General features: G+C 35.8%; 1 protein-coding gene across 3 annotated transcripts in view; it reads left to right on the forward strand.

The window, feature by feature from the left end:
- KCNN2 (potassium calcium-activated channel subfamily N member 2) overlaps positions 1–26829 on the forward strand; it is a 138509-nt gene extending 111680 nt beyond the window's left edge. For all 3 annotated transcript variants that reach the window (XM_006913288.1, XM_006913289.1, XM_015590366.1), the window contains 4 exons: positions 8863–8973; positions 17085–17212; positions 23430–23499; positions 26223–26829. In XM_006913288.1, coding sequence (XP_006913350.1) covers positions 8863–8973; positions 17085–17212; positions 23430–23499; positions 26223–26510 — 597 coding nt within the window. In that variant the 3' untranslated portion in view covers positions 26511–26829. The remainder of the gene's footprint in view (positions 1–8862; positions 8974–17084; positions 17213–23429; positions 23500–26222) is intronic.
- Positions 26830–27828: the final 999 nt, after the last annotated feature.

The following is a 27828-nucleotide window of genomic DNA, read 5'->3' on the forward strand; positions in this document are numbered from 1 at the left end:
CAGGGTCATCCCTGAGTCATCTTATACATTATCTCTGAAGTGCTATGTTTCTCTGTGCTTTTGTATTTGAATTTTCTTGTTTTTGCATTTGTGAAATTTTGATAGAATTTATACTTTTATGTGTTTTTTTTACTTTAAAGTAAAATACAGTTGATCTAAATGCTAACACCCACAGAGCTTTCTCATTTCAAAAATGCACATATAAAGAAATTAACACTACATGCTTTCTTCATAAAGCTAATGAAACTAATGAATTATTTCTTGGCATCATCTTAAATGTTTACATTTCATTGGTAAAACTCAAAATTAAGTTGTAATTTAAATTTTTTAATAGCTTAATTTGGTCATGAGTTATATTTTTGGGAGCCAAGGACATAAAGATTAATCTGCAATGCTTTGGCCAGAAATATATTGTTAAATCATGAGACGAGTTTTCCAGAATATTTCTAAGAAAGAAACAAATGGCCTTATCAAAAACTAACTTCTCCTCACCTAAAATGTAAATTGTGAATCCCAATCATGCAAAGCTTTTCTTATAATTTTTTATAATTTAGATGATTATGGAAATACTAAAATAAGTGGATTTTATATACTGAAATGTTTAACGGCAATTTCATTGTGGTAGAGCAAAATATCAAGAAATTTTCCTTTTACCAAGACCTACTTAAGATTAGTTTCAGAGACAAAGATCTCTTCCTCTCTCTTGGATATCCTGGATTTAAAAACTTAGGTTTGCCTAATAAACAAAGTCACTTATTAACCTTGAAGAGAAAGCCATTAAGAATGTAATTACTTACTTTGTTCTTATTTATCTTCTTCTATTTGGGGAGGTACCAAAGACCCGAGAATTTATTATTGCGACTTATGATAACCCATGGGATGAATTCTAAATGGCTTTTATTCTTTTGGTTGAAGGCAGTAGGCAAATAACATTATATCATGGTGTCTTAGCTTTTTTGTGAGCACTAGCTAGTTTCTCAGTATCTCCAACTTTATAATAGAGAAAGTAATTATTTTGCTTAACATTTAAAAAGTTATCCTCCCATTGTATATCTGTATATATAGATATAACATGCTGAAAGCTGTAATTTCCCCTTACCTATGAATATATATAATTGTTTCAAGAGTAGAATATAGCCTTATTGGTAAAAGTAAATTTTTGCTCCTCTTTCTGTAAAATTATGGCAGCTCTTGCCATTTAGACTAGATGATGGAATTTTTAGGCATAATTATCCTTAAATATGGAGTAATATTTGCCCATTCCTAGGAACACAGGCTATCTGATGAGCGGACCTCTAATAGTGACCTATGAACCCAGATCTCAAAGAAGTGAGGTTACTTCAGACGTGTGAGTTAGGTTTCTTCCATCCCATTAGTAATTCTGTATAAACAAAAGCAATGCATAAAGGTTTTCCAATTTAAAATTCACCACACCAGCTAATTTTTAAATTTTTTACCAGGGAGCAAAAAAAAAAAAAAAATCACATGTTGACTGAATTGTCAGATTTCAGTAGTTTTTATACTAAAGGGTACTAATATTACACTGTTACCTCAGAGGGTATCCAAAACACAGCCATATATTAGCCATAGAGTCTATAAAAAAAAAAAAATGACAAGTATTAAAGAGGGCTAAACCTAAGGTCTGATTGTAGACTTACTGCCACTGTCTTTGTATTTAAGAATTTTTTTTTTCCCTGCCAGTGGATGTTGGAATCCTGGGAAAGTAGAACAAAGCCATTCCTGGGTGTTACATGTATAAATAAGCAAAAAACCCCAGGGTCCTTTTTCTATGTCTTATACAATTTGACATGAGGTGGTTAATATCAAATAATAATTTAGAAGAGGTTTTTACTTTTTTAAATTTTTTTATTCTTTTGTTTTTTTTCTGGTATGTACATTGAATCTCGTCATTAATAAAGGCCCAGTGAAGAAAGCACATCTTTAAATTCTTAACAATAGTTTCTATTTTGTGCCAAGCCACAGGGAGAGGGCGGTGGGCCTTTTCAGTCATAAGGCTCAATTCCCCCCCAGTGCCCTAAGTGGACCTTCATTTCTCACCATGAAAATTTCTTAGGAAATATAAAAGCTGCATTCTTCCAGGTACAGGCAAGGAAAGCTGGAAGTTCCTGCGACCTTCTAGCATTTGACTTGTTTCTACAACTCCACCTAATTTTTCTAAACTATCAGCACTTTTAGCTGGCAGAGCTTCCCTTCCAGTCTCTAAAATACGTGAGCTCACATTGGCACCGTTGCTAAGAAGGAGATAAAACCTAGAGATGACTCATTACTGATGACCAGTTTTATGCAGCACTTCCTTCTTTTCAACCACCAAAACACAAAAATGAGCTGAACAGGCAAGTCCCTCTAAAGGAGATTTGGGTTTCCCAAACCCAGGTTTTATCACTTTAAATTTAAAAAAAAAAAAAAAAAATTCCCCTCTTCCTTAGGATAAGGGCATTTGAATGGACCTCTACCCTCCTATCAGCAAATATCAACTTGTATTTGAAAAAATGAGAGGTGGGGCATTTTGATAGAGGGAATTTGTCTTCAAAATTATCTTGAATGTCGTTTGTTTTCATGAAATCTTGCCAAACCGCAGTGGGATATGATATTAAAGCTGAGTGTTTTATAGAATTTTACTTGCCAGAATATGTTTTACATATTTTGTGGAAGAATATTTATGTCAGGCAAATGAAGCTTTAAAAAGGTTTATTGTTCTAGGATATTGAGTCCGTCTACCCTAGGGACAGAAAAATGGGCAATGGTTTCAGATACTTATTTTACCTTCCTTTTGATTGGCTAGTTGATATTTTAAAATGAAAATTAATTTTAAAGCTGTTTCATTAAGTTAGGTGTATCTTAGGTACAAAGCATATTTTTTCTCAAATTAACTATACTTTGAGAAACTTTAATTACTGATACCCAATAAATTGACTTTCAAACATATTTTACCTTTTAGGAGCCATTGTACACGGGAGGATAATTAATTTAACAGTGGAATATTTTGAACATCATTTTTTAACAGTCGCTCTCTGTGGTGGGTCTTCTGGAATTTCCAAAAATATTATATATTTCATTATATTTAATCTTTTGCAGATACCTTTTTTAATAAGAAAAGAATCTATCTTTTTTCAGTGTGCTATTTTTTATAATTTTTTAAATTACAATTTACATATATATTTTCAGGTATAAAATATAGTGCTTAGATACTCACATACCTTACCCATCTAACACCATACATAATTAACAATATTGACTATTTTCTCTGTGCTGTACTTTACATCCCTGTGATGATGATTATAACTGCCAATTTATATATCTTAATCCCTTCTCCTTTTCACCCACCCCCTCCCATCTGGCAACTATCAACTATGAGTTTTTGTTTGCTCATGGTTTTTTAGATTCCACATATAAATGAAATCATATGGTATTTGTTTTTCTTTCAGACTTATTTCACTGACCATAATACCATCATTGTTGTCGCAACTGGAAAGATATCATTTTTTATGGCTGGCTTCTTTCTATATATGTACCTCCTATTCTTTATCCATTCGTCCATCAGTGGGCACTTAGGTTGCTTGGAATTAGTGTTTTGGGTTTCTTCAGATAAATACCCAAAAGTGGTATTGCTGGGTCATATGGTAGTTCTAGTTTTAATTTTTTGAAGAACCTCCATAGTATTGTCCATAATGGCTACACTAATTTACAGTCCTACCAACAGTGCACAAGATTCCCTTTTCTCCACATCCTCGCTAACACTAGTTTGTTGATTTATTTATGATAGCCATTCTGGTAGGTGTGAAGTGATATCTCATTGTGGTTTTAAATTGCAGTTCCTTGATTAGTAACATTGAGCATCTTTTCATATGTCTGTTGGCCATTTGTATGTCCTTTCTAGAGAAATGTCTATTTAGGTCCTATGCCCATTTTTTAATCAAATTGGTTTTTTGGCATTAAGTTGTAGGAGTTCCTTATGTATTTGGACTTAAACACCTTATCAATGTATCATTTGTGAATATCTTCTCTCATTTAGTAGGTTGTCTTTTTGTTGTTGTTGATGGTTCACTGTGCAAAAACTCTTTAGTTTGATATAGTCCCTTTTTTCTCCCTTGCCTGAGGAGACATATCCAAAAAATTTTACTAAGAGCAATGCCAAAGATTTTACTGCCTATGTTTTCTTCTAGGACTTTTATGGTTTCAGGTCTTATATTTAATGCATTTTGAGTTTATCGTTGTATATAGTGTAAAAAAAGTGATCCAGTTTCATTCTTTTGCATGCATATGTCTGGTTTCCCAAACACCATTTATTGAAGAGGCTGTCTTTGCTCCACTATATATTCTTACTTCCTTTGTCATAGGCTAGATGTCCATACAAGTGTATTCTGTTCCATTGATCTTTGTGTCTGTTTTTATGCTAGTACCATACTGTTTTGATTACTTTAGCTAACAGTATAGTTTGATATCAGTCCGTGTAATGTTAAAGGAATTTTCCTTTCCCATAGGCTTATATTCTTAAGTTATTGAAGCTTGATCCTAAAGTGGTTTTCAAAATGATTTGTGGAATTATTTGTAGGAACAGCATAACCAGGTGATCTGAAGTAACACTGTCACTTATTTCAATTTTTTAGCATTATGTGATAAATGATCAAAGAGAAGATGAGCTACCTGAACTTCTTTTACATTCTAGGGACCAATATGACTTATAATATGTTATAATGGAGGAGAATACATTGGAGAAAAGCACTACATTTTAATTTGGCAGTATCTAAATCTCCAGGTGTTGGGTTTCAACTATAGCTTATGCTATCTGTCATTTGTTCACGTTGATCTAGCATAGGGTAATGAGTATTAACATCTTTTCTAAGGACAAAGTCTCTCTCCCCCATCTTTCCCTCACTCCTGCAATATCTAATTTGTTAGAAGGAAAGATGATAAACTAGCCAAGGAAAACCTTAACCTTTGCTTTTACTATATTGGCTTCATAAACACACCGTGTTGTCTTCATTTAGTTTTTAGTTGCCTGAGCATCTCGAAGTGGCAGGTTAGTGATTTGCTTAACTTTTTCCTAATAACATAAATGAAATGGGAGAAAAGCAGTCAGGGTACATTTTCTGACTTTGGTGAAAGGACTATGACTCATCTTGTTAAAGGCATACAGGGATCTTAATTTCAGAGAGTAACATATGTTATACCCAACTGTTTCTGTAGCCATTGTGATGACAAGCTTTGTTGAAAATGTTGTAAAAGCATATTTACTTTCATTCTTATTTACTTTATGAAACAGAATAGTCCTGGAAATAGATACTGACTGGACAATAACATCACGCCATTACTTAAATTACTAAAATTATTAATGTGTTGGCAGGAATTTACCTTGAACCTAGAAAGTTTTTGAAGATGAGCCAGCTTCATTTTGCATAACTCTAAGAAAAAAAAATGTTATTTTGAAACCCAGTTCTATGCATTTCAAATCCACTTATTAAGAACTAGGGGAGGTACAAGTGTATAGTTTTCCTAATTAAGACTTACAGATAAAGAATAAAGGACTTTGTATTTGAACAATCATAAGGCTAAATTCTTTATGAGGTACAATTTAAAGGATACAGTTAGGTATTAGTCTCAATAACTAAATTGTCAGATTTACTTGCTTCTCCAGTTTGCAACAAAGGTACTCATTTTAATGCATGAGGCTTTCGGTGAGCTGGAGAACACTCAGCAAGAAATGGGCCAGCAGCAGGAAAAAAAAGAGCCCAGGAATAAAAAATAAAAATTGACTCCCAAAGGCTCTTGATGCTAGTGATTTTCCACTCCTGTTAGGATTTTGATTTCTTTCCAGAAGAAGCTCAGCGGTGGCCACCTGCCAGGGAAGAACAATATTCAACTTAGAGTGCCAACTGCCACTCATACCTATCTTTACAGCTATAAGCTCCATCATCAGATTGTTACATTCTCTGCTTATTCAGGAACCACCACTGCCCTTGAATCTCTCATAACTCCCTGACTGAAGAGTACCTGGGTGCATACATGCACCAGGGGACCCTACACAGTAAGTTTCACTTAGACCACAGGGAAACAACTATATAACAAAACAACGTATAACAGGCTAATTGATATAAACAAGACTTAAGTTCCTCGAGCGTCTCCAATGTGGTAAGGAAACAATGGTGAACAAAATGACATTATTCAAAGACCTGTTCTTAAGCAAATGTTAACATCTCATATAGCGGGTAGGCACAGTCAACTGTCGTGAGTGGCCATTGATACAGGCTAGCCCCTCATTAGTATAACTTTAGATTCTGTGGCAGATGTTTTAAAGTCAGTAAAATAGGTGTAGCTCCTTCCAAATGCCATGCTTTTCCTTCCTTGGTATCCAGCTCTGAAGTCATTGCTGCCATTGTCGACATATGGCACACAATCAGGACAGGCATCACACAGCACAGACTCATCTGTGCTCTCTGTCCTCTGCCTTTCCTTTCCTTGTTTATCATTTCCTGGAAGTAAATAAAATGGCTCTAATAAAAAGCCAGTCTCTCAGTACTGGAAATTTTACAAACTCTCCAAGTGGTTCTAGGCACAATCAAGGTTAAGAACTACTGATTGAAAGTTGCACCACTTATAAAATAAGAGCAATGTTGATTTACTTTGATAATTATCCATATTGCTCAATTTTTAAATTCATACTGACAGTTTATCTTGTAAAATAAGGTGAGTTTTAATTTCTTGTTTTGCTTTGAAATAAGTACACATTATATCATAGTATGGCAATGACCACAAATAATATAGGCGGTCTTGAATATAAAGGTATTATGAGGTAGAGGGTGGGAAATATATCAGTGCTAATTATAGTTCATAACTAAATAATCACTTGTTTTAGTTGTTTCATCTCTAAAATCAGCGTTAAACCAGATGTCTAAAAACCTTTCAGCCTTTCTCTTGTCATATGATCAATATCACTTCATTTCTGACGATACTGATTTCTTCATAGAGCTAGATGGAAGGAGATATTCAAACCCTCTGGAAATACTGTATTTAAAAATATTGGCTCATTAATAAGGCTATATCTCTATGATAACTGTCAGGTTATGGCAAGATAGGCCAAGTGTATTTTCTCCTTGCTCTTGACCCTCCTCTCAGATTTTTTTTGTAGAAACTCATTCAGTGAGCCTAAAAAGTCCTTCTTTGATCTGTGACTGAATAGCTAATTACATTGATTCAAATAAAAATGATTCTATCAATTATGATGTAAGTATGATTCATGAAGAAAGATCATTTTCCTAGGTTGAAATTTAAGGTTAATAAAAATATGTAAATGTTAGAATGGATGTTTTCTAAAAACACAAATTATCAATTTTAAATGTAATTATTTTTGTATAACGTGTATTATAGAAAATATGAACTGTAGAGAAAAGCAGAAAAAAAAAGTCAGTTACTGACATACCAACTGCTGAGAGAGAACTTCTTTGCACAGTTGAGCTTACTTCATCCTAGGTGTTTTATTTTTACAAATCTGGACCCTTGTTAAAAATAAAATGATAAAATTATTTACAGTTTTCTAACTTGCTTAAACATTATAGACTTTATATAGAAGTAAAATTTTAATAGTCAATATATTATGGATACGCTGTAACATAAATAGTCTTCAATATTAGCTATTGAAGATGTAGACCATCCCATGTTGAAGGTAGAGTTGCTGTTACAACTAGTGATTTTTAGACCACTTGGTAATGAGGAAAAGCAATTACCTCATGGGAATTTTAGACTCTCTTGGATGGCTGTCCAGTGAGTACCTGACCATTTTGACTAACATAAAGGGGATGCTATTAAAAACTAGTTTTAAAAATGCAAGTCTGTTGAAAGTATTGTAACATCTCATAGTCTGTGCCCTTCTTCAGTGGGCTCCTGCCTAAACCCTGCTATTCTCTTGTCTGTCCACTGAGACAGCTTAGCAATCTCTGCTGCTCTGTGGTTCTTCCAGAGATGAGATTCTGTCCAGAGGTCTGGGCTTGCCTTTCACAACACCTAGTGTAGCAGGATCGGTAAAGTGGCTACAGCAGCATGACCTTGCCTTGGCTCCTGACCCTGTAGGTAATCAGCCAAGAAAACCCCACAGCTTGTGACTTGGAATGGGTACACTTTGATCATTGAGCAGGAAGACTGCCATCTCTGGGGCACCACAAAGAGTATCATACTACTGAAAAGAGATCAGCACAGTGACCATAATTCAAAAAGGACCACTGTTGGTGTTGGCAAAATAAAAGTGGCCCATGCCTTCTTTAGTGCTGTAAACCCCTAGGATGGTTATCTCTTACCTTCAGCACTTCACAGATCTGTTGTCCAAGTTCAGATCACGGGTCCTTTCTGTTACCCATGTAGAACAGTTTGAAGCTGTGCTTATGCTGAGATAATGCTTCTCTCTTCATTCCCTGTATATCACAGTTGATTGGCCTGAAGACCTGCTGTTCTTATTTTGAGAGAAGATTATGGAATGTTATTTTTTTAGACAATAATTCTAGTGTGTGCATTTATGCTAATTTATTCATTTGTTCCCATTATGGATATATAACTGTTTTTTAAGAAGTCTCTAAAAATTCAGGAAGTTGCTTTTTACCATTTATTTTTTATCATTAAAATGTTTGATTCATATATCATACTTTAGTTCTCAACATACATGAAGTTTTTAATCCCAGTATAAAAGTACATTGCTTATTGAGTATGCCTTTTCTGTAATATTTATTGAAGACACTGAATACTACAGTTTTTTTAAATCTCCAGATACTTATGTACTTGGTGCTAAATACTTTTTAATGTGGCTGAGACCAAAAATAATAACTCTTTGGGGTTCTCCCCTCTCCTGGTTTTCAGGGTGCTGGCTGCACAGCCTTGGTGGTAGCTGTAGTGGCCAGGAAGCTAGAACTCACCAAAGCAGAAAAGCACGTGCACAACTTCATGATGGACACTCAGCTGACAAAAAGAGTAAGTTGCTGCCCCTGGATCTTCAAGGGAATATTAGTGGTATTTTTTTTTTTTTCCCAATGTTGAGCATTACAGTTTTTATTGTGACCTCTAAGGTGACAGTTTAAAATTAAGTATTCTTGGAATCAATTCCATGTTTTCATATTTTGCAAATACTCTTTCTAATGTTAGTTCACTTAGGAAATAATTGGACAACCTTGGTATTTACTCAAGGATAAAAATAGACTATATTAAAAAAAGGCATATTTAACATTTAAGTTTGGATTATATAAAAAAAGACCAATATTGGATTGAGCACACTGTCAATGTAATATAGATATTTTATGGGAAGATGATTCAACAAATATTTTACTGAGCTTCTTCTATGAGCCAGTCATTGCTTTGATGACTGGGGTTGCAAAGAAAAATAAACACTAACTTTTAAGACTCCATGGTAAGAACAGACAGAGACCCTTTCCATGATTTAAAGGCTTTCACAGAGATGTTGAAAATGGTTTAGCATCCAGAGGGGAGATCAATGTACAGTTATAAAGACTAAGACAGCAAATACATGTTTGCAGAATGCTCACTCTGCCAGCTACTACTCTAAGCATGTCACGTGTAAACTTGTTTCAGCCTCACAACGACTAAGTGCTAGTATTATACCCATTTTAAAAATGTAGAAGCCAAGACAGAGGGTTAGGGGTTAGTAACTTGCTCAAAGTAATTATATCAAGGAGGAAAGCCATGTAAGAAGAAAAAGACTTTTATCACACTAAATCATTAGCTTCTCCTTATAGTCACTTGAAATACCAACATCAGAAACAATTAAAAATTATAGTAATCATCTTGCTATATAACAACAACTCAAAGTAGAAGCCAAATACATTGTCATTTGGTTACTTTACCCAGAAAAGAATCAAGAGAATTCAAGAGTTCTAGTTTTTAGTGTTTAGTCACTTTTGATTTCGGTCATGCATATAAAAATAATCATATTTAACTGGGTTAATACTTCCAAATAGATCAGTCACTTTAATGCACACTTTATTTGGATAATATTTATGAAATGGAAACATGAATTCTAATTGCCTTGCTAATTTCTAAGTCTTATCTGTCAAACACTATTGTGAGACTGCAGTGATCAGGTCCACATATATTCTAGATGATCAAAGCCATGCAGATGCCATGCTTTCTGCCTAGATTTACCACTTTGGAATGTCTTCTACTCCACACAATTTTCTCTCGACTCCTGAATTTGTTCTCCAAACTCATGAACGTTTCTAAATGTTACAGAAAAGCACATGGAAAACAGAGGAAGACAGGTATAAAGGAGGAGCTGGTTGGAGGGTTAGGATTCTTATCATTTTCAAAGATGTGCTGGGAAATGAAAATACACACATATTAGATTATGAGTCCATCTCTCGTCCAAAATTATGGCAGATGCGTATCTCATAGGATGCTTGTTTGGATGAGTTCTGTACTGTACAACTTGTGTTTGAGAGACAGAAGTTGTACAATATCAAAGGAACAATATACAAAGTCCCTTGTATAATCCAAATAATTTTATGGAGATTATACATTATAACTTTTGCAAGAGTTAATACCACACTTAAGATATTAGGCAGAAAAATACTTTAAAACACCATATGTGTACATGTAAATCTTTTCAAAAGTAAAAAAAAAAAAAACACAAGAAAACTAATTAGCATGTTTAGGCAGCTTTCCCCCTGGTCCATCATTAAGAAAGAAATATGTAATTTCTTTAAATTTACTTTCGGATACTGCTATTATTGAAGCATTTTAGGAGTTAAAAAAGACAAGGGCTTTGATTTTAAAATCTACAGTATAACACTGCTTTATACCACCTTTGAAGATTTTTGTGAAATTCACAGAGGTCTTCCCATTTCACCTGGGAGGCACTTCAGGTTGGTTTTATAGTTTAATTTAGTTCAGGATCTTTCAAGCTCAGCAGTATTGACCTTTTGGATAATTCTTTGTTGTGTGGGACTTCCTCGTACACTGTCAGATGTTTAGGAGCATTCTTAGCCTCTATACACTAGATGCCAGTAGAGGTTCCCCAACTGGTAACAACCCAAAATGTCTCTAGACATTGCCACATGTCCCCTAAGTGAGAACCACTGTTTTGGTATTGCCCTCTTAACATATATTCTTTGAGTACACTAACTTTATTGTAATCTCCTTCTTCCTGGGAATAAGAGATACTACTCATTTAACGAAATACACTGTATACCTAATATACTCGGGGCTCTGTGTTAACTGCTGAGGACAAAGAGCTGAAAAATATTCCAGGACTCAAAGAACATTGAATTTTTATAGTATTGTTCTCTTAGCAAATCAGATGAAAGCTGTTTAAGCTCTGCTTGGCAGAAAAATGCACTTGTGCTCTTGTTCGTATGTCCCCTATAGCCTAGTCTAGCCCCACTTTAGAAGACTGTGGATCCGGGTGACCTTTTGGTTTATGTGAATGGGAGTCATTTTCCCAAACTAACCAAGTTTTCTGATGTTACAGCTTTTCTGTTGTAAGTTCTTATATACGTCAGTTAAGCTCCCTGTAGATAATAATGCATTACAAGTCTGATTGTTTATAGAACACTTTTTCAGCAAGAAGTACTGTTCTAGTTTCAAAGTTCATATTCTCCACAATGCTTATGCTTTGATAATTCTATTATCTCTTTACTACCTTTCAAGGTAGCTGCTTTGCAGTTTTCCTTGGGACCAGAGTCTCTTATAGGTCTGAAAGACACTCCAGCAGGCTTGCTGACAGATCGATTTTTATAGGCAAGATGTTGCTAAGTACAGGTACAAATATTTGAAGGGCATTAGAATCAACATAAATTTCTTGTTTATGATACCCATTCCAATATTATAGCCAATACAATATTTGGAAATAGCTCTTTTATAGTCTTCTCTGCATTCTTTTCTACAAAGTTAACAATGCCATCTACTTGGAACCTGGTTCCATTTGGTTATAGAATTTCTAAATGGGCCCATTTATAAATTTTAACTTTTTAAATAAAAATCCTAACACACTAAATAATCATTAATGAATGATTTCTGAGGGAGGAACAAGGACCTAAAAGCCATACATAGTTACTAAGATGAAAGATTAAATTCAAGTCTGCTCTTGATTGCTAGAGAAAAATTCAGCTATCCCTGGAAACACTACATAATCTCACCTTATTCAAGTTCTCTGATGATTAACAGAGATAACAGGCACAGACATTCTGAAATCTGAATATTACTCTAAAGAAAAAAACAATGTGAATGTTAAAACAAATTCTTCTTCCAGGAAGAAATGTCACTTTCCAAACCTTCCATTGTGTGTCTTAACTGAATTGAACAGTTTCCATGGAAAATAATTCACCACATACAAATTTTCTTCAGAGGAACAATCTTACACTGAAATTGTTTCTCTGTATGACTACCTCAACCACATAAAATACTGTTTGAAAGTAGAACGCACTATTTCTCGTGCGCTAGTGTACAGGAAGACTATTCTCTAATTCCAAAAGTTTACATGACACTCCACAATTCAAAATGGCCAATAGATACAGGTACTTAGAATAATCTAATGGTGTCAAATTGAAGGCATAACAGCAATAACATCACTGAGTTTCATAAAGCAGGACCAGCTATTAAACAGATTTGCAGTTTATCACCTTCCAGAAGCAATGTGTTTACCATGCTATGATTATTACTATTCATTCAAGTCTGAACCGAGAGGAAATTTTAAAGTTTGGCTCTCTGAATGCTTTCCTTTCAGAAGGAAACTTGAAAACAAGCAATTCTAGAACCGAGACATAATTTTTAAAGTAGCTAGATGTACCACAAAGGATAATTATACATATTAATGTCTGTTGTGGGTGTTTCCAATCCTGTTGAGAATTTTCAATAAGATCCATAACACTTTTATGCGGTTACATAATTATTTCCTGTGTGTCTCTTAAGCAAACAAATTATGGAGAATTTGTTCTATGTACCTTTTGTATTGTCCTTGGCTACCCCGCCCAGTGGGTTAGAACACAAAGTGAATGGATCCATGGGCCTTGCCCTGTTCCACAGCCACAACACTCACCTTGCCCCAGGTGCCTGCTCTGAAGGAGAACTGGGCAGGTAATGTTGGAGCCCTAAGCACATCCATCCCGCTGCTGCAGGGGCCACTGTGAACCTGTGGAGTCCTGGTGCCCAGGCTCAGTAGCGTTGCCTGGGTTTGTCCTGAGCATTCTAGAGGCATTGCCCACAGTATATGTGGCAGTTTTTTACTGTAGTTTTCAGAATGAGATGCAAGAAATTCCTGCTTAGGAAAATGGACAAAAAAGGTGAAAGAGATTAAGAACTACAAATTGTCGGTTTTAAAATTATCATGGGGATATAAAGTACGGCGTAGGGTATATAGTCAGTATTATTGTAATAACTAGGTTTGGTGCCAGGTGTATAGTACACATCTAGACTTATCGGGATGATCACTTTGCAAGGTGTGTAGCTGTCTAATTGCTATGTTGTACACCTGAAATTAATATAATATTGTGTCAACTGTAGTCGGAAAATAAATTTTTAAAAAAATGGTTGTCTTAAAACTCTCATTTCTTAAGTCAGAGATTATGTACTTTTCCGTTAAATTTGGGAAGAGTGGAAGTATTGCACTAAAAAAAAACTGAAGGGAGAGGCAAGAAGAAAATATAAGTTAAAAAAGAAGAATCAAAAGTGGTAAAAAGCAAAGGAAAACTAAACAAAATAGCCTCTATACAGGGCTCAGTTACAAGTCAATCAGCTTTTGTGGTTTATAAACTATTGTTAAAAATATTTTTAAGTGTATCTTACTATGGATGGCCTTAACATTGTATAATCACCTATGAGGCAGCAATATAACATTTTATACCTATGAAAGTGGGTTTTAAGGCACCCAGGTGAATACTATTACTTTTAATAATATGAACTGCTTTTAGGGCTTTTGTTTTCTCAAATTATTATTAAAATATATGATTATTTATCTGCTTTTCAAAATTTTTCTGATCAGATTTGGAGTTGAGCATTAGCGAGGCAGAGCAAATGTTATTTTCCTTGTTCCTTGTGTGTGGAAGGGGGTGGAAGGGGAGGCAGAGTCCTTTCCTATCGATAATCCTCTCACGCCTCATAGTTTTTGAAGTACAGGAAATAAGTTATATTTCATAGTGGGGTTGGCCCATTAACTGGCACTAGAATTATAACAGCTACTAAAATTTTGAAGGATATTTGTGAATCCCTCATATCAACAACTATCATGGTATCTAGCACATGGTAGAGATGCAATAAATTTGTTTAATAAAAGGAAATGCACTGACTCATTTAGATCCTAGGTCTCTTCTCTAACTTGCAGACCGTTCTCATCAAGAGGATCCTTTGGCTGATAAATAGGCATCTATGGTTCATGATTAGAAGTGTTTATGACACAAATTATATATACTATGGTGTCAAATTTAACCCCATAGACATTTATTCAGTGCCAGCTAGGCCCAAAGCACTGAGCTAGGGAGACACAAAGATTAGTGACATGGCCCCTGCCCTCTTAAGAATTTGTAAACGCCCTAGGAAGGGGAGTGGGGGTCTCCAGGGTTACATTGTTAGATGACTGACTGTTGGGCAGAGTTCTTAATCGACTAAACAAAGGACACGTTCCTCCCAGTGATCACAAATGCACAGACTTACTTCTCTCCCATTTTTTCCTGTAAGTTTGCAGATCACTTTCCTGTAACAATTCCGCATTGTTCAAACCTGTAAAATGCTGAAGTGCTTTCTGCCCTGTTTGCTGTTGCTGTCAACCCTACGAGGGACTAGAGAAACCTACTATTAAAAACATATCCTCTGCCTAATGCTCAGATGTTTTTCTATTCTTGGACATATTGTTTTGCGATTATTTTGAAAAGCAGTTAAATATGATGCTTTGAGTTTAATTCCTGTGTTTGAAAACCTATTACGGAATTAGAAAGGAATGTTTCAACATAAAAGCGTGTATTTCACAGGTTTTAAAAGCAGCTGCAGGGATTTCATTTTCAAAGGAGGAGTCATTTACAGTTTCAGCCGACAACTAACATTAAGTGTTGAGTGAATACAAATCCTGAAACGTAAGGTCTCAGAATGAACTCTGAAATTGAGTTTCCCTTCTCCCTTTCAGCCATCCCCCCACCATCTCAAAGAGAAAAAAAAACTATTTAAAATACGTGGAGGACAAGCACCGAATCACATTTTTAGAAGCATATATACTTTAGTAATTTGGCATTTGCTATTTGTAGATGAGAAGCCAAACCAAAATCAGTGTTATATTCCAAACATTGCTATGTTCAACTACTGTGCTCCTATGCATCAGCTTTTACTGAGTTTTCTAGCTTCCTCATCAGCCTGTGTCCTAGGTTCCTCCTTTGTCTGTCTCAGACTGATAAAGTCAGGGAGTGTACATCCCCCCAGGGCCCTAACTGGTCTTTTAGGAAGCTTCAGCTGCCAGGAGAGCTAAGACCTTCCTTAGCAGCCCTTCTCCTTCCTAGCAGGGCAGGGCCTATCTCACCCCAGGCAGTGCTGGCCAGTCATGACCCACTCCTCCCTTTTTAAAAGCAGGGTTCTCAACCGTCAGCAACTTATAATACATCCATTTTCTTACCTTTGAAGGGGGACTTAAGGGTTGGATGGAAAAGCCTTAGGACAAGTGACTCCTACCTCTGTGAGGAAGAGAAATGTATTTCCATAAGAATGAAGAGCCAAGAATTACCTGGAACACCCTTAAACTTCACCGTGGAAGGTGGTGATGTTCTTTATAGGCACTACAGGTGCTCAGCATCTAAGTTTCAGTCATGTTTCTGGTGGTTGGAGAATGCCCCCTGTGCAGAGGCTCGTGAATATCCAAAGGAATATGAACCAAAGTCACACCTAAAAGCAGTCATAAGAAACCAGTCATTTTCTTAAAATGGGTTCTAGCAATTCGATTTCATTCAAAAAGAAAACTTTTCAGGATCATGAAAAGGAATGCTTTCTTTGCTAAAGTGAAAAAATATACATACATACTGGGGCCCACAGTTTTGTGTTAATTCTGAGGTTCTTCCTTATTGTAAATCTAAGATCTGAAAAGGATTTTAATAATAATTCTCTCTAACCTCACTTTAATGAGGAGAGAACTAAAGTCCTACAAAGTTAGCTAGTCCCCTTGACTGGACTTGGTTAGTACAATTCAAGAACTTAGAACTGGTTTCTCAAGCCCAGCTCACCTGTCTTCCCCACCGCACTGCCTTCCTGAGAATGTTGTCTTCACCGAGCCTCCCATTAGCCTGCAGTTCTCTTTATGAATCATCCTTTATCCATCACTCAGAAGAATTAAATGGAACTTCTTAGCATAAGTAATTAACAACAAGCCCAAGTGAAAGCTCTCGTCATCAGTTCCTGTAGAACGAGCAAAGAGAATAAATCTGTCCTTGGCTGGGCCTTTACCAGCTTCTTGGTTGAAGAACTTAATCCAGAAAGCAAGTGACGGACTATCAGTAAGAAGTATTCATATTTTCCATCAGCTGCAATAGGTCTTGGCAGTGCTACTATAACCCTTTCATCCCTAAGTTTGTCCCATCTTTTTTTTTTTAGGGAAACCCATATCCACCCAAGCCTAAGTTTTTTATCTTGTTTAATTAAAAGAGAAAACATTTTGAGCTTATACTAATATGAGAAAATAGCTAATAAGTGATTCGTTGAAAGAAATTTTTTATATTAGTTTCAGGTATACAACACATTGGTTAGACGTTATATAATTTATGAAGTGATCCCCCGATCCCTCTAGCACCCATCTGGCTCTACACACAGCCATTACAATACTATCGAGTATATTCCCTATGCTGTACTCTAAATCTCCGTGACTGTTTTGTAACTACTAATTTGTACTTTTTCATCCCTTCACCTTTTTCACCCAGCCCCTCAACACCCCTCCTCTCTGGCAATCACCAGTTTGTTCTCTGTATCTGTCTGTTTTCGTTTAGTTTATTTCTAAATAAACTAGAGCTTGCCACAATCATTGGGATGAAGAATGTGATCCCAACAAAGTTGTGAAGGATTCCACTCCGAAATTTATCAACTGCTTTTTTTGTTTGTTTCCTTAACAGGTGAAAAATGCAGCTGCCAACGTACTCAGGGAAACATGGCTAATTTATAAAAATACAAAGCTAGTAAAAAAGATAGATCATGCAAAAGTAAGAAAACATCAACGAAAATTCTTGCAAGCTATTCATCAGTGAGTACCGTTTTTCATTTTCAGCCTGCTTTTGTATCTCGAGGTTTTAATGCTCGCACTCAGTTATTCTTCTCTCATGAGGGAGGAAAAAAGAAATTGTCATCTTGCTTGGTCCCAGAAGACGTTATTTGGCAATTTAATAATTTCACAAATGAAATCCTGAGAAAAGTTGTCAGTTCTTATATGATTAAAAATCATTAATTATTGGGAGAATAGTGATTTAATATAGTAATTAAATGTCTTCTTAGTTTCTCTTTAGAAGCAATTTCAGTTAAAATTGTATTACTTAATTTAACTTATTCATATACTTTGCTCTAAGATGTTTAGTATCTACTGCAAAATCTTGAAAAAATTTAACATTTTATGATCTATCTGGATTTTTTTAGTATACTGCCAGTATATCTTTATATGAAGCTAATGCCTACAATTGATTTAATATTTGAATTTTTAAATGAGTTTTTAATCATGACTTGGGGGATTTTCTATATGCTACATGTTCGTTATAGATTTTATAGTTCCTATAGACCCTGTACTCTTATCATTATTCTGACTTTATCCAGACCACCAGAGTTCAATTCCTTCATGCCATTTCATTGTTATACCAAATAACTATCACATACTTTTAAAGTACAAATTTCTGTCTAGTAAGTTTAAATAATTTGAATGTACCGGGTCATTCTCCCCCAGCATCCTTACCGTAAGTATATTCAATTATGATGCCATGCAGACTTGCTCCTAATGCCATTTTGAAATCGGGAAGAGCAGACATGACCACATTTGTAGGTTAGAAAAGTGGCTTTTCTCATGCAGCCTACCAGGGTAATCATGGAAAGGTGGGTAAATACTAGGTCTCTTGGCTATACAGTGATATGTCTTTTCAGAGCTAACTAGTACAGCTGATGAAAAAGTGCTGAGAGTGAAGTTTTTATTTTACATATTTTCGTAATTCCTATGTAATACATTACACTAACATTCTGTAGGAAATCACAAGCATTCATATTCTACCCTTGCGCCTGTCCATCCAACTGCCTTTTTAAGTATCACTGAAAATGTGGAATGTCTGTAATTATGGCCACATCTGTACTACGTAGAAATTGCAACCTTCCTTAATGAAAATAAAATTCAGTTACTCTGAGATCCAAGACAGAGGGAGACCACACACGTGGTAGCATAGCCAGCCCTCATGCTACTCACAGCTACTCACTCATGTTCTTTTCATTACTGCCACCAAAGTGACATTTCTCCTCTAGCCCTGTGACTCAACTAGACACACAGCTGTGCTTTTTATCCCATTGTAAGGAAAAGATAAGAGTAGAATTTTTAGATAATACTCCTTTAAAGTCTGTAAAGAGTAAAAGGAGGGAAAAAAAAAAAACACAGAGAGGAACATTGTATTAGAGCTGGCTCACAAGAGGGAGCTGCTCCCTGGAACCTTTGGCCATGTTTATGACTGAGCACCAGCACCCAGAAGTGCTTGCCTAGACATTCTGATTCCCTGAAGCTTAGACCTGAAAGAGAGAGTCCCTTGGAAGATGCTAAGCCTTCACCTCTGCTTTGATCAGGCCTTTCTTCCTGTCTGGAGACAGGCCTCTTCCCCAAGGGCCAGCTGACACAACTCTCCTACACCCACAAATCCATCTAACACAGTAACCCCAAAATTCATGCAAAAGATATTCACAATATACTCTGGAGAAATCATTCCTTGTACTTTTAATTTTTCAATACTAGCCTATATTGTTCGAGCATATTAAAAAAAAACTCACCTTTGTGGGTATGAGATGACATGGAAGTGGGCGAGTGTGGTTAGTCTACATGGCCAGTAACCACACAGCCTCTTTCCTCTAGGACTGCACTTTTGTCCCTTTCTGTCAGTGTAACCTATTAAATGTGTAATTAAATGTTATTTGCCTTTGATACCTTTGATAAATTTTTATATAACCAAAAATAAAAAAAAATGCTTTGACAGTTTTTGTCATATAATCATGTAGCCATGTGTAAATGCTGGGTATTTATATATTTATTTTGTCATAGAACTCAAGCTCCAAACACATTCACACTCAAAAACTTGGGGGACAATTTAGGGGTGTTCACTATAAAATAATTTCAACTTTGCCATAGATTTGGATAGTTTTATAAAACAATGTTAGGAAAAAATCTTTTAGTGAACTAAGTATGGAAACTATCCCTAAGCAGTTGGCATGTTGCTACACATATTGACTTGACTGTAAGGGCTTTGTGGCATTGGTTTCTTGGGTCCTTCAGCAGGCTGCTTTTGGATAGAGTAATAGAGGAAACCACTTGTGATTCCTCTGCTTCTTTCAGACATTTCTCACTCTCTTCTGTAACAACAAGTACTTCTGAAAGCAGATGAGCTTCAAGCAACTCAAAAGTGTTCTGAATTGTTTTATAAATTAGTCTTGGGGTAATTGGGTTTCCTTTGAGGTGGGAGGGACCTTATACTTTGTGAAAAAATACAACAGAATTTATATGGGCTGGGTTTGGCTAGATTATTCTAATTATGCATAACTATCTTTTATTTTTTTAACTTAGTGTAGTCATAAAGGAAAGCACATAGGGCTCGATTCCTAAGGGCAAGGCCTTTATTGCCCACTGTTCACACCCAGTGAGACTGTCAGCTTAGTCTGTCAGCACCGGGTGAAGTCAGACTGTAGTTGAGGAAAAATTTACAAATTCATTTGCTAGAGCTCTCCTGGCCTCTCCTGTTCTGATTTGTCCTGAGAGCTTTTTCAGTAGCTCTCTTTCATGCTCTGCCAGGCCCCCTCTATTTCAACTCTCTTTCTCTTTTCCAAGCTTCATAGCCTCTCTCCCCAACACAGGATCTCTCTAGTCTCTGATGGATGCCAAACTCCGCAGGCTTGTATCCTCTTTTCAATAATGTTATCTGTCTTTTTTGACGATCATTGAGTGCCATGAAGCATTTGGTTTCTATAACTTTTCACCCTTTTTCTGGTAGCGGCTTTACCTTTAAAGTTTATCATTCTTCTATCTCAACTATAGACCCATCGATCAACGTGAACTTGTCTCAGAGCCAAGAAATTCAATAAACATAATCTGTGTAACAAAGAGAGTTGCATTACCTACCTTTCAGAAAGCCAGGCTTCTAAATATTCCCATCTCAGAAGAGATGTAACCCTTCAAAAAAAAAAAAAAAAAGGCATTATAATCCTAGTGTTTAAAATATTGTCCATTTAACCATACAACATTCATACTAGGCAAAAAAATGTTTTCTATTGTTTACTTGAACATCATGTATCAAAGAGGCCAAGATGATGTTATACAAGTTCCTCCTTCTAAACTCTAGTTCTGGAAGAAACTATGGGCTTTCAGGTGGGGGAACAATAGCAGCAACGGAGAGAGATAATAACATAATTGAATAGTGTTTCTCTTTGATCAATATGCCAAAATCCTGCAGAATCTTAACAGGATCTTCCAGCCAATGAATCGAGCCCCCTGTGCACAACTGAACACCACACTGTAATATTTTGTTCCAGAATATTTTACAGTTTCTTTTCTTTTGTTTTGTCTTTTTATTTCAACAAAATGAAAATAGAGCTCGGAAGTAAGTTGTGTGAGCCGCTCCTTTCAACATTTGCAGAATTTTCTACTGGCTGCATGCACCCAAGTGGATCCTTTATTTGTGAATTTTAGTAGTCTGATTGCTGCTATGGAAATGTGATCCAAAATCATGATATTTTCCTGTGATAAGTGAAGTTCACAAGGAAGAAATCAACATATGTTTCTTATTCTCTTTTGTGGGGAGGGGGGAGTAAAGTACACATCTGCATGTTACCTTTTATTCTGGCAGCTGCAGCTTAAGTAGGCTTTTTCTACCAGTTCTACATCTCAGAGCGTCTAAGAAGCAATAAGGCAAGATGATTTAAGTTCAGGGAGCTAAAGGAATTCAATCAAATAGAGCTACTCTAAGTCATCTTTCCAGATTAGTAGAAAATAAAATGGGCAAAATTCTACTGTCAGAAACATAGTAGTCCAAGAGAAGTAAATTAGGCTCCGTTGTTTGGAATATGAAGTATCTACCTCAGCCAAAGGACCAGCACTGGCCCTTCCACCAGACTTGCTGAGTTCAGGCCTTTCTCTGCACTCATAAGGTGCCAGAGGCTTCTGGTCTGATGACCTCAAGCTTTAGTTATTCATGTGCCAACTATACTATTACTTACTTAAATTTGAAAAGAAAGCTTGATCTAAATTTCTATCATAAGTGGATTTAGAAATGTATTCTTCTCAGCATGGAGAGGTAAAGCAAATATCATTTGACAACTCTGAGCTGAGAGCCTGCTCTTTTTTAAAAAGCAGAAGATAGCAGGTGTTAGAAGATAAACAGGATAGGATCAGGCTGAGACATTTTTCTTATAATAATCAAGAATTAGAAGAGAACTAAAGGGAATTACTGTCTCTCCATCTGTTTTAGTATTGTTGAATATCTTGTTTGAGTGTCACTTAATCATCTAGAACACTTCCTAGTATAAATCCAGCACTTCAGAAATGTTGTCCTAACCTAACCTACATCATTTCATGCCTGAAGAAACTGACGGTCAAATAGGGGTAAGGGAGATGATGGAATCCATGTCTGATGTCATTGTTCTCTCTGGAACATTTGTCTAGAGTGCCCCACACATGTTTAAAGTTTGTGGGGGTTTTTTTTGGGGGGGGGCGGTTTGTTTTAAAAGGCATTCATCAAGACTTACATCCCTTGTAAGTAGTTAGGGAAACATTTCTCAGCAACATATTAGAATTAAACCTATGTCTGTAAATTTTTTAGACTAGAACATATTCTAGATTGCACAAAAAAGAGCCAATTAACCCAGTTCCCAGTTCTAATAGAGAAACACATAGTCTCAGTGACAAGTTATAACCTTAAACTGTTTTAGATTGTTAAAGAGCATGTTGTAGCAGGTGTCAGTTAAACTCTTACTGGCAGAAGGAACTAAATCTTCACTGTAGAGCAGATTTAGTAACATATTGAATCTCCTACTTTCAGAATATAATCACTGAGCATCGTGAACATTTGTTACAAAAATCTCCCTGGCAGTAAAATCTTGCCCTGTGAATTTTTATTTCTTCTATGTAATTACCTTTAATTTAAATTGGAAAATAATAAAAAGTATTCTTTCCAGCATTAACACTATACTTTGTAAAATGACTCATCATCAAGGTAATAAGGTTAGCATAGTTTTTTTCTTCTTCTTCTTTTTCATTAAGTAGCTCAGAGAGACCTTCTCTTTTGGAGCAAGGTTTTGCATTGTTGGCTTAAAGAAAAATAAAGCACTTTTTTTCTTTTCGGAAAATCTTCATTTCTTGCTACCATAGTAAGCACTGAATTAAATATTTGTTGAAATATTATAGTATATAAATTAAGGAATAGTTAAGAGTTCTCATTAAGAAAGATTTTTTTTAAAAAACAGTGGCTTTTTGACTGTCAATCAGATATATGCAATGATATTTAAAAGTATCTAAAAGTAACTTTATGAGTAACGATCCCATCTGTCAGATACTTTAATTGTCCTCTGACTTATATCTACAATAAAAATTAAGGGAAATTCTCAAGGAAATGGTCTGTCTTCCCTTCAAATTCAGTGGCAGTTTAAGATCAAAGTCAAGTGAAATACAATGAAACCTAAGAGACTTATGTGGTTTGAGTTATCATGCTGCTGGTTGAATAAAAGTTTTATTTTTGCTAATAAGAATCTCACTTATCACTGTGTTTCATCAGGTTCAAATACCTAACCCAATCCATTTCAGACTAAACAGGGCTAACACCTGTATCTAGTCATGTAGGCATAGGAAGGCGCTCACTGCTCCAACACTGATGCAATTCCAGTTGCTTTGCGTATTTCTTCCTATGTCTATTTGTCACGATACTGGGGCTTTAAGGAATGTTTTGGCTTTTCTCATAGGGTTAAATCCTTATGAGTTTTTTTCTTTTTAATTCAACTTTAACTACCTGGTGAATAGCTGTCCTAAGGACACCTCATTTCTTACTCTCTCTCCTTTTTGCGGTGTTGGGGAAGCATGCTTCTCATTGTACCAGATACATAACCAGTTTGGACTTTACCCCAGATATTCAAGGCATTATCCATGCAGTTATTTGCTCTTGTCAATTTTGTGCATGCTTTTTTGCAAGGCGTACGATACCCACGGAAAGAAAGGAAAATTTCTGACTTCAGATTCTTCCTTTTAGATTAAGAAGTGTAAAAATGGAGCAGAGGAAACTGAATGACCAAGCAAATACCTTGGTAGACCTGGCAAAGGTAAGCCTGGGGTCTCAGCCCCTCATGATTGTATCTGTTGTGATTAACCGCAGCACAATAATTAATAATACTTTTGGAGGAGGCCACCCCAAATTTATTTAACAAATCAAACCCACAAACTGCCCTAAAAGAGATTTTTAAAACTCTTATTTACTATGTTCTTTCTCTATACACATTTTTCAACCTGCACTCTAAAAATATTTCTACATGCAGTGATTTGGAAGTATAGTAAGAAATGTAAGCAGAATATGAGACAGTATCTTTTGGATTTTTATTTGTAGTTCAGTCTCATCCCTGTGAGAACAGAACTATGTCCTAGGTTTGACTATGAGGTTTAGGGCTAAATAGGACCCACCAAGAAAATAATTTTCTGTGTATTTTAAGCAAACTCAGAAGAATGTAAAGTTAGAATTTAAAATAAATATCATAAATTACATCTTAAAAGCTGTCTTTCAAAAAGAAAAGTAATCACTTTATAATTTATGGTTCTTTCTTCAATTTCATAGTTTAAAAATTGTACCTTTTTAAAAGTACATTAATAATCCCCAAATTCTTCTGTTACATTTATAAGATGTATCTGGTTGATTTTTGGTTATTCTTCCCAAGTAAACTCTACTTTCAAAATGTGAATTTTTTTCAACAATCACAAAATTTCATTTTCCTGAACTAATTCTAAAGGATGGATTAGAATAGAGTGTATGTAAGTGTTCAGCCTTTTAACACAATTACTTTGAAAGCGGCAACTCTCAGTTGGACCTGTATGTTTTCTAGTTTGGTAAATCAACTATGTCCTTCATAGCAGCAGTCCCCAACCTTTTTGGCACCAGGGACCAGTGCTCTTATGAGAATCTAATGCCTAATGATCTGAGGTGGAGCTGAGACGGTGATGCTAGAGCTGGGGATTGTCCACAAGTACAGATGAAGCTTCGCTTGCTGGCCCGCCACTCACCTCCTACTGTGCGGCACAGTTCCTAACAGGCCACAGACTGATACCAGTCCACGGCCTGGAGATTGGGGACCCCTGCTTTATAAAGCCTCAAGTATAATCTATAAAACTTCACATATAAAGCCTCATAACACATCTAAATTATATTCATTTTAATATATATCAATAATTTAATATATATCAAATGTTGAAGATGAATATTTGATATCTCATAAATAGAAGATAAGTGAAGTATTTAATGACTTACTTCTAGGAGAGTATATATCATGCATTTAAGCTGAGCAGCACACATATATGAGGCTCAGAGACATCCTCGACCAGTATCTGCACCCATGACTCTGGCTTGGACACATCATGAACAAATACATCACTCTGAGGTTAAATGATAAAAGAAATAAGGAATTGTTAAAAAAAAAAACAAAACAAAACAGACCACTTGGAAATAATATATATAAGATATGTCATTTTACCATATAGCTATTTTCTTTTACTTTATATACTGTAAGAGTATATCTATGAGACAAGCTGCTGTTTCTTTTGAATTAATTCTTGAGTGTTGTACTTATTATTATAAGTTATTATAACCACAGGACTGTTCATGTCACAAGGTTTCAATATTTTCGGAATGACTGGATGTTGCTCACATAGTCTCAAAACTATGCAGTAAAAATAAAGTTAATGCATTTGTCTCTGTGGCCAAACTCAGACTAGCTGCCTGTGTTCCGAGTAATAACTTCCTTGTATAATTAGTTCATTTATCATCATTAAGAGGTTGTTAAACAGGATTGTTAAACAGGATAAGAGCACATATTGCAAAGGGAAATGAGGTAAAGGAGAGAAGTGTAGACAAAGGGGCCTGAAACTCAAGGAAGGCTGCACAGAGCTAAGATTCACATCCCCATTTCTCTCTTCTTGGCCACCCTCTTCCCTCTCTGGCTCTATGCTGATCGGTCCCGAGGTCCTCTTTCCTTGTCTCTGGGACACTTCTGGAAATAACTGGAGTCAGAGTTATGGATACCCTCTGATCAAGACAATCAATTGTAAGATTCAGTAGGACACTAAAAACATCTTCCTCTTTCAAACCCTTTAGCATCTGATTAAGCCACAACCAACAAAGTGGTCTGGTAACTTTAGTAGCTCTAGTTTTTCTTTTCTCAATGAGTATCTCTAAAAATACTATTTGACCCAATGGAGAGCCATCATTTGAAACATAGGACAGCAAAACATATTCGGACACTTTTTAGAGCTTTAAGTTAAAATTATGTGATCAAATCAGATTGTCCTAAACTTCACTCATATTCCATCTTCAAAATTTCTGGTACCTCTCAATACCATCTGTACTATTATTTTTCGTTCTTTAAATCTGCTTGTTTTTAAAATTTAGCCTTGTCCTAATTAATGGGACATGTCACAAAATGAATTTGGTGTGCTAACTTTTGTAACAATTAAAATATATACATAAAGATTAAATGAAACATGTTCGTCTGTCTGTACACTACTGAAACCATGGGGCATACCACTAGCAGTCACTGCACAATAGTTTCTGCAAGTGGATCAAATTCATGCCTGAGGTCTTACAGTTCTGAATCCTGGCTCTGAATAGACTCACTGAATTTGCTCTGTAAGGTAATGTGTTCAGGAAGTTGACACCCCCAACCCTGGATGTCACCGAAAAGAGACCAGCCCTCGAATTCTGAGAACTGACAGTTTGCCTCCAGGACCAATGTCATTAAGCCTAGTTCTTTGTTTCTCTATTTCTCTCAATCCTGTTTTCCAGACCCAGAACATCATGTATGACATGATTTCTGACTTAAATGAAAGGAGCGAAGACTTCGAAAAGAGGATTGTTACCCTGGAAACAAAATTAGAGACTCTGATTGGTAGCATCCATGCCCTCCCTGGACTCATCAGCCAGACCATCAGGCAGCAACAGAGAGATTTCATTGAGGCTCAGATGGAGAACTACGACAAGCATGTCACCTACAACGCTGAGCGGTCTCGGTCCTCGTCCAGGAGGCGGCGGTCCTCCTCTACAGCGCCACCAACTTCATCAGAGAGTAGCTAGAAGAGAATCAGTTAACCACAAAAATAAGACTTTTTGCCATCATATGGTCAATATTTTAGCTTTTATTGTAAAGCCCCTATGGTTCTAATCAGCGTTATCCGGGTTCTGATGTCAGAATCCTGGGAACCTGAACACTAAGTTTTAGGCCAAAATGAGTGAAAACTCTTTTTTTTTCTTTCAGATGCACAGGGAATGCACCTATTATTGCTATATAGATTGTTCCTCCTGTAATTTCACTAACTTTTTATTCATGCACTTCAAACAAACTTTACTACTACATTAATATGATATATAATAAAAAAGTTAATTTCTGCACATACTGGTTTGCTCACTTGACATTTCTAAAGATTCAGTTCTCTCATTATTTTCAAGGTAAATGACTGATTATCATCTGGTGCATGTTGATAATTTTGATTTCCAAAAGTTTGGATGGTTGGAAAAAGACTTTCAATTATTCTATACCCTATTCACTAAGACTTTCTCTCATGAAATATCATAGACACAATCATCTGACCTAGCCCAGTTTACTATTCTTTTCGAGTTTACAATGTCTCGTTTCTAATTTGGTTTATTTCCAAATTATGTGTAAAGTGAGGCAGTTCTAGCAAGACATAAAAACAAGAAGCACAGATGCTTTCTAGAATTATTTCATTCCAAGTTTACCAAAAACTTTTCTGGAAGAAAGTATCAGGATACACTATTGTCTGTGAACTGATATTGCAGAATTTTAGGGTCTAAACTAGTTACTTTGTCTCTTTCCATCTATTCATTTATTTAGGGTCTATCATTCACTCTAAGTGTTTTGGATCATACACATGCATTTGCATAGTTCCTAACAACTTAACATAAGTAAGCATAACTCCTAACATGTCACATATCACCTAGTGATATGTCACATATCACTCCTGGCATATACTTAACATCTTTGGTACAAAGAAGTAAATGGCATCTAGTAAGTATCATGAGTTTCATTACAGTTTCTGTAAAAGGGAACTGGGTAGTTACTGCCGTAAACATATCTCTCTTCAAATTTACTCTAAGAATCCACTGGGTTTAGAAGAACCATCTTTGAAGTGACAGGAATGTGGAAATCTCTCACATGGTGGTATATGCCAGAGTCTACAGGAAGAACTGCCCTGAGGTGACACATCATGAAAATAAAGCTTCACTGGGACAGCTCTTAAACCCACCTGCTTGGGTTGGTCTAAACCTAAAAATGACTTATTCATTTTCAGAGAAATCTGCTTTATCCTCCTCTCTTTTTTTGGGGGGGGGGCGGGGGTTGTAGTTGTTGTTTACATAATACCCTTTGGAATGT

Source organism: Pteropus alecto, unplaced genomic scaffold, assembly GCF_000325575.1.
Source record: "Pteropus alecto unplaced genomic scaffold, ASM32557v1 scaffold20, whole genome shotgun sequence".
Lineage (NCBI taxonomy): Eukaryota > Metazoa > Chordata > Mammalia > Chiroptera > Pteropodidae > Pteropus > Pteropus alecto.